Below are 7,480 nucleotides of genomic sequence, written 5' to 3'. Positions count from 1 at the left end.
ACTCTGATCCACACCTAGTTCAAGGATATGTGGATAGTGTTTCTTCCTGGACTAGGGCCATTTCTGAGCAGGTTGGTCACCCAGGGGCCACATGGTTCCCTTCCTCACCCCCGACCAGCTCGAGTGTCTTCTTGGTGGATGTGGGTATGACAGACCCCTCACTGGGGAGTGCTTACCTCTATGTTCTTACAGGCCACATTCTTGACCACAGCGGGGAACAGGTCTGAGGCGTTCTTTCCCCGGGCAATCATCTGAGTGGTGGGGTCAAGGTCAGGGGAGAAGGAGAAGGGAGAAAGCCAGCCCTTAATAGGAGGAGGTGCACAAGGGGCCAAGGAGAGCTGCTCTTTGAGCCCAGGCCCTTCCCCCAAGGAGGTCCCCTCCCTGCCCCTCCCTGCTCCTCACCGCCACTATCCTCTTCATGGCCTCCAGCTTGAGGGAATCCTTGTTGGTGTCCAGCATCTCCTTCAGGTCGTCATGCCTGGCGAGAGGCACAAGGGGTCAGCTGAAGGCACAGAATGGGGGTGGGGCTATTACTTAGGAGGATCCAGGCAGAAAGAAGGGACACAGGAAATGGCAAGGTGGCCCTGCCGACACCTCAATTTTAGACTTCTAGCCTCCCAAACTGTGAGACAATAAACTTCTGTTGTTTTAAGCCACCCAGTTTGTGGTACATTGTTACAGTCCTGGGAAACTAATACAGCCAGGGACATAGAGCCAGGAGACAGAGGAAGGGTCTGGGGTGGGAAAGGTGAAGACTCTGCCCAGGAAATGGCCAGCTGGATGGATGAGAAGGAACTTGCGCCAGTGGAAAAGAGGTGGCTGTCAAAGCAAGACCAAGATGCCCTTGCCCTACACTGAGTGTGCTCCCAGGCCCTGAACCCACAGACTGAGCTGACTCCAAGGACGGGATGGGTCCCAGACACTCATAACAAAGGCCAGACCTATCCCTCAACATTCAATGGCCATTCAACCCTCATGGGAGAAATAAATGAAGATTTGAATAAATGACCAAGGAGAATAAAAGTAGTCCCCACGCCAATACATAGATTTCATGCAATGCCCACTGAAATTTCAACAGGAGCATTTAGTCAAACTTCATGAAGTGACAGTAAAATTCATCTGGAAAAGGAAAAAAAAAAAAAAAAAATAGGTAGTAACTCCAAAGACTATTTTAGGGAAAAGAAGAGAACAATGGAACAGTGACACACAACTCATTTTACCGGAATTTAAAATGCAAACTGTGACAATGATAAAAGATCTATAGTACTAGATTAAAAATAGAGTCAAAGGGGGACACTTCACAAGTGGATCTAAATTAATGTGTTAGTAACAAATAACACACCAATGGAAGAAAGATTCCCCCTCCCCCAATAAACACTGTTTGGACAACAGGCAGGCAGCAAAAAACTTAACTTGTATACATATTTCACACCAAAATAATTTTCACATTTATTTGTTAAATTATTTTAAAATATGGAAGAGGAAAGGGAATTTTTTTTTATCTTTGAGGTCATGACATTATCAGTAACAAGATGGCTAAATTTTTTTAACTTTAGTATATAAAAACTACATTTAAGAAAAAAAATAAGGCAACTGTATTCATTTGCTGTGGCTGTGGTAACAAATGACCACTAACTGGGTGGCTTAAGCAACAAACTTATTTTCTTACAATTCTGCAAGCTAAAAAGTCTGAGATCAAGGTGTCAGTGGGGTTTCTCCTGAGGCTTTTCTCCTTGACTTATAGGTGGCTGTCTTCTCTCTGAGTGTGTCTGTGTCCTCATCTCTTCTTATAGGGACACTAGCCATACAGGATTAGGGCTCACCCTAATGACTTCATTTCAACTTAATTACTGCCTTGAGGGCCCTATGTCCAAATACAGTCCACTCTGCTTTATTAGAGGTTAGGGCTTCAACGTATGAATTTGAGAGGGAAAGAATTTAACCCATAACAGCAACAAAAGGAAAAATATTTAGGATATGGTGAAAGTTTAATAATCAAAACAGATAAAGTACTGATATAAATTTATAGGGCCCATATCCAGCTTTCACTGTCAGGGCTGCTGCAAGCCCATCGCCAGCTGCCTGCCCCTCCAGGTAGACACTACCCTGAGCTGTTGCTCCCCACTCAGCGAATAGGTCATGGGTTGGTATTCTTGGCCAGGTACCCTTGTGCAGTGAACAACCTGCCCAACCACACTCAGAGGTCCCCGGGGCCGGTGGTCAAAGAAGTGAACAAAGAATTGTGAATAAACCCGTAGGAAAACGTGTCTACACACAATTGACAGAGCTGTGGGCCAACAGATGCGCTCATATGTTGCCAAGACAACTCCGAAATGTGGTAAGCAACTCTGTGTGGGGCCCTGCACGTTCTCCAGTCTCCCAAATGACACTCTGATAGCCCACAGCTTCTGTCCAGGCTTGAGAACCCAGCCTGGAGAACTATCACCAAAGGTAGAAATTAAAAAGCAGTGTGTGCAAACTTAGTCACAGAAGCGAAACATTTAGAAACCATAGAAAAAATCATAAGCTGGGGATAGCAATATAAGGAATGAGAAAAGTGTGACAATAGTCATGAAGAGGCCAATGCGGCTGCTGCTGAGGCTGAGAAATGAGTAAGTGACAAATGCTAAGAGGAAGAGAGGAATCAGAAATCTCACATACCTAGTCACAGGGCTGCGTTTTGTAGACATAACTGAGCACTTAACAGATAAAAACAGAAAAGACAAAAGGGGTGCTCAGAATTCACGTTCCAAGCATGTTAGGAAGTGTCTCCTGAAGAGGGTTTTGATGGAAAGCAAAGTAGAAAGATGATGCCTTCTAGAACACAGAGGCCTTGCTGGCTGTCAGGTGAATGCAGAAGATATCCAGCCCTTCCCGTCGATCTAAATCTCTACTAAGTGGCAGGCGAGGGAGAATGCCCCCAAACCAGAAGACATCTTCTCCTCCCCCATGGCCAAGCCAGGTCCAGAGCACAAGCACCTTATCACTCTCCCAAATGCAGACCAGGGGGGTCAGGTCCTAGGGGGCCTGAGCTCAGGACAACGGTGGTATAGACAGTGGTACAGACCACTGAGCTCAGCTTGGGCAGTTCCAAGGGTCCGGGAAAAATGACGGAGCTGGGCACCACCTGCCCCAATACACAAACGGAACCCAATGCACCCCAGGGTCTTCTCTACAGATGCCCCACGGTCACCTTTCACCCCAGAGACGCCTACACAGCCCAATACCATCACCAAATGCCAGAACTGCCCATATGTACCACAGACACTCCTATAAACCCCAGACATACCTGCGCCCCACAGACACTCAGAACCCTGAAACACGTATGCCTCCAGACCCATACAATCCATACATACACCCATAACCCCACCTCCACCCCCCGCCCACAACCCCATAGAAACACTGTCATAGGCACATACGCCACACAGGTACTTCCTTCAAAAACACAGTCTCCACACATACCTCTCCCTGCCACACACACCTACAGACACACACACACGTCTAACCTCCACACACTTATGGACACCCCCAAATCCATACCTACATTCCCACAGGCATATACTCACACAGACCTCTCCATGCTCTCCCCCACGCCCTCACAGATGCACGTCCCACACAGATACACACCCATCTCACACACACACACCCATCTCACACACACACACACCCATCTCACACACACACACACACACACACACACACACACACACTTCTGACAATACTCGTTCACCAAAATGGCCACTGGCCTCCTATTTGAGATTTTTGATGATAAATTTAGGCTTCTAAGATAAAATATACCCAGCCTCATGGATCCTGTGACCTCCCGTGAGGGGTCAGGTTGGTGTCCTTGCCTGTCACCCTGGGGTGGCTTCCCTGGGAGCAGTGGGAGTTAGCCATCTAACTATGAGTGTTCTCTAAAGCAGTTCCTCACACCCAGGTGTCCTCACCACACGCACGAATGCCACAGACCTTTGTCAAATGCACACACCCGCAGGTCCGCGCCGGGGCACCCTACTGCTCTCACTCACTCGGCTGGGTGAACACACCTCAGGCCCGAGGGCTCCAGGCCCTGGGCCAAGGAGGTCGAGCAGGGCCCGCTGGGCGTACAGCACAGGCAGGACTGCCAGATACCCAGTGACACAGATGGCAACCCCCTCCTGGGGTGAGACACCCTGAGCCTCTCATCCTCACTCCCACCAGCTCACGTTCCCCAGAGGGAGAGGAAGGGACAGAGGCACAGCAACACCCCGAGGCCATGAAACATTACTCTTGGTCAGGTCCCCAGGTCCCCTTACACTTGCTCACTCTGACTTGACCCCTGGCCTGGCCTGAGGGGCTGAGTGGAGCCAGCTGGGGGTAAAGCATGGCATTCGAGGCCAATGGGGCTCACCTCCTCTGATGTCCACCTGCCTCCCTCCCCTCACCGCACCAGTTCCAATTCACGAGCCAGGAGAGGCTGGCAAACTGTGTATGAGCTTCAGCCTGTCCTCACACCGCACCTGGAACCCAGTCTAGCCACCAGGGCCTGAGGCAAGGAAAAGGTCAGTGTGAGACCTCAATCCAAAGACACTTCATGATCCTCCTCCTCTCGGGCTCCAGGGAGTTATGCCCCTCATTACCCCCACTCGTATTCTTGGTCCCCATACTGTGTCCCCTGACCCACTCTTACCCACCCCACCGGGACCTGAAATGCCAGCCCAGGCCTCCTGCTCCTGGGGAGGTGGGACTGGAGGAGTCTGGGCTGAGTGGCAGCTGGGTGGGGCCCCTGGGGGTTCCTCTGTACCGTAGTGGCTGGCTCTGACTCTGGCCTTGGCCAGGCTCCGGGCAAGGTCCTTCCAGAGACGCTTCTGGGGTTGTGTCTTCCTCTGGTGCCTGCAGCCACCGAAGCTCCTCAGGCTGTAAGGCCTGGTACCAGGGTGGGGGCCCACCTTCGGGTGCCAGCACGGGGCTGGCGGCCTCCTGATCGGCCGCACAGGCCCTTCTGGACCCTGGCCTCATCACGGCCCCTGGCAGCTGCAGGAATCGCTGCATTGGGCACCAGGTCCCGCTCTGGGATGGGACTGAGCTGGCCAGGGAGCTGGGGATGCCTGTTACTGTCACCAGACAGCTCGCCCCCGAAACTCAGAAACCAGACACTGGCAGGGTGAGAGGCTCTGGTTTCCTCTTCACTGCTCAGAGACAAGGACTCAGGAGGGGAGGAGACTGGGGACTAAGCCAAGCCCCAATCCCCGGGCAGGAGGCTAGGGGCTGCGGAGCTGATCCAGACAGAGGCGAGAGGTGCCCTCTCCTCTCCACTCCCAGGCCACTGCCGGACCTCTGCCTCCCTAGAACTTCTCTTCCTCAGACATCTTGCACATTCCTCACTCTGACCTGAACCCTCTTGTCTCACTTTCCTCCCTACCTGGCCTGAGCCCCCCAGATCATCCCTCCAACTACTCACTTGGCCCTCTCGTCCTCACTGCCCTTCCCCTGCCAGGGGTGGGTGGCTTTATTCACGGTTAGTTCAAAACCCCTTGGCCAGCCTCAAGTTCCCACCCACAGCCTTGCCTTAGATAAAATCCCCCACAGCTCCCGAAGGTCTGTGCTCTCCTCGCGTCCTGCCCTCCTCGCAGCCCAGCCGGTCCTCCCATCCAGCCCCGTGAGCCTCCCCTCCCATCACTGGGGGGCTGGCTGCACTTCCGTCCACCCCCGCCAGCTTCTCCCACTCTGCTGCTTCCTCTCCATCACAGTGAAACTTGCTCCGGGCTCTCGATCCTAACGCACAAACAAAAACAAAAATAAACCCGGAAACAGTGTTCTCCTCCAGCAGCTCTTTCCCTCTTTCCCCTTTCCAGTCGAACTTCTCGAAGGCAAAATTCCCATTCACAGGGGTTTTACTCATTCAGCTTCTAGTCACGTAACTATTCACTTTAATCTAGCTTGAGATGCTGATTAGAACTGAGGGCTCAGGGGTCATGATGTCTGCAACTTATATGATTCAGCCGAAAATATGTTATGATTAGATGGCTAGATAAAGCAAATTTGGCACCATGTCAACAACGGTTGGAGCTAGGTGAAGGGTATACATATATTTATTGTATTACTTATTCAACATTTCTGTAGGTTTCAAAATGTTCATAATAGAATATTGGGGGGAAACAACCTAGCTCTTCCGATGACTTTGCCAGAACTGGTCTCTCAGGGCAAGAGGTAGTGAATAGAGCAGGGAGGGGTTGACCTGCGTTTTGTCAAATCAATGCTCACAAATTTTTTTCCTTGTCTGACCTGACCTCAATGGGCACTGACACTACTGATGGCTTCCTTCTTCTTGGAATATTTTATTTTCCTGTTGCCTTTCGGTTTACTTTCTCTCGGTTACCTTGAAACACTTTCCCCCCTGCTCTCTGATCACCTCTAATGTTGGTGTCTTCAGGGGTCCTACCTGTGACCTCACTGCACTTGTACACTCTGCTTGGGTTAATTTTCACTTCCTTACATGGCTTTAATACTCTCTGTCCCTCTCTCTCTTCCCTGGAATCCAAATCTTAATCTCCACCTACCAACTGGACTAGAATGTTCTGACTTTATAATCTCAGCATGCCCAAAGCTGGGCTCAACGCTCTTTTCCACAAATTTACACTGAACAACACCACCATCTATCCAGCGGCAATAACTAGCAATTTTGGGGTATCATCCCTGTCTTCTCCCAGCCTCTTCCTCTCACTTCTCTTCCAATCGGTCATCAGGTCTGTGGCTTCTACCTCCTTAACAGCCCTCAAGTCCTCTACCCTTCCTCTACTCTAGGCCATCACCAGATCACCTCCCTCCGCCCCCACCAACTTCAATACTCCATACTCACTTGTCTCCTGCTCAGTCCCACACACCCTCCAATCTCTTCTCTACAATCCAGCCCGAGATCCTTCTAAAATGCAAATCTGACATCGACCTGCTTAGAAACCTTCAGCAGCCCCCCAAAAGGCATTTCCCCACCCTCCTTTCTAGTTACTCCAGTGGTTTGCACAGTGATTCTGGCCACACTGCACCTGTATCTACAGACCTGTCAAATGGCTCTCCTTCACCTCCTCACCTTCCAACACTCCCGCCTGCCTGGAACATCCTTACGTCTCCCCTCTCCTGGGCCAGGGACCAGCTCCTCCACCCTTCCCACTATCCCCACTAAACTGACTTGTCACCGACAGATTCCTCTTCTGCGCTCCCTTCTAGAGCAACTTGAAGACAAGCACTGTTTCATGTTCACAGCTGTATTCAGAGACTAGGACAAGACTCCACGTAGTAGGCCCCTAAATATACTTCAGAATTTACTAAGAACGAAGGAATAAGGCAGAGCTGGGGTCCGGGGAAGAGGCGAGTTAAGGTGGGGTTGAACCATAGGAGCAAGGCGCCAGGTAAGAGCCCGGGATGAAAACGTGGGTACAAGAATGAGGGGAAATGGATTTGTAGGAGGAGCCAGGCCTGGGAGGCTCTGACTCTGTACCCCTGG

At 51.0% G+C, this 7,480-nt stretch overlaps 1 protein-coding gene across 1 annotated transcript in view; it reads right to left on the bottom strand.

Annotated features, from left to right (window-relative positions):
* Window positions 1-7,480, bottom strand: part of AP3B2 (adaptor related protein complex 3 beta 2 subunit) — a 44,246-nt gene that overhangs the window by 27,369 nt on the left and 9,397 nt on the right. The window contains exons 5-6 of the mRNA XM_011376118.2: window positions 403-478; window positions 177-251 (exon numbers count right to left, since the gene is read on the bottom strand). Coding sequence (XP_011374420.1) covers window positions 177-251; window positions 403-478 — 151 coding nt within the window. The remainder of the gene's footprint in view (window positions 1-176; window positions 252-402; window positions 479-7,480) is intronic.

The sequence above is a fragment of the Pteropus vampyrus genome, unplaced genomic scaffold, assembly GCF_000151845.1.
Source record: "Pteropus vampyrus isolate Shadow unplaced genomic scaffold, Pvam_2.0 Scaffold286, whole genome shotgun sequence".
NCBI classification, from domain to species: domain Eukaryota; kingdom Metazoa; phylum Chordata; class Mammalia; order Chiroptera; family Pteropodidae; genus Pteropus; species Pteropus vampyrus.
This window is presented reverse-complemented; position numbering and strand designations above follow the sequence as displayed.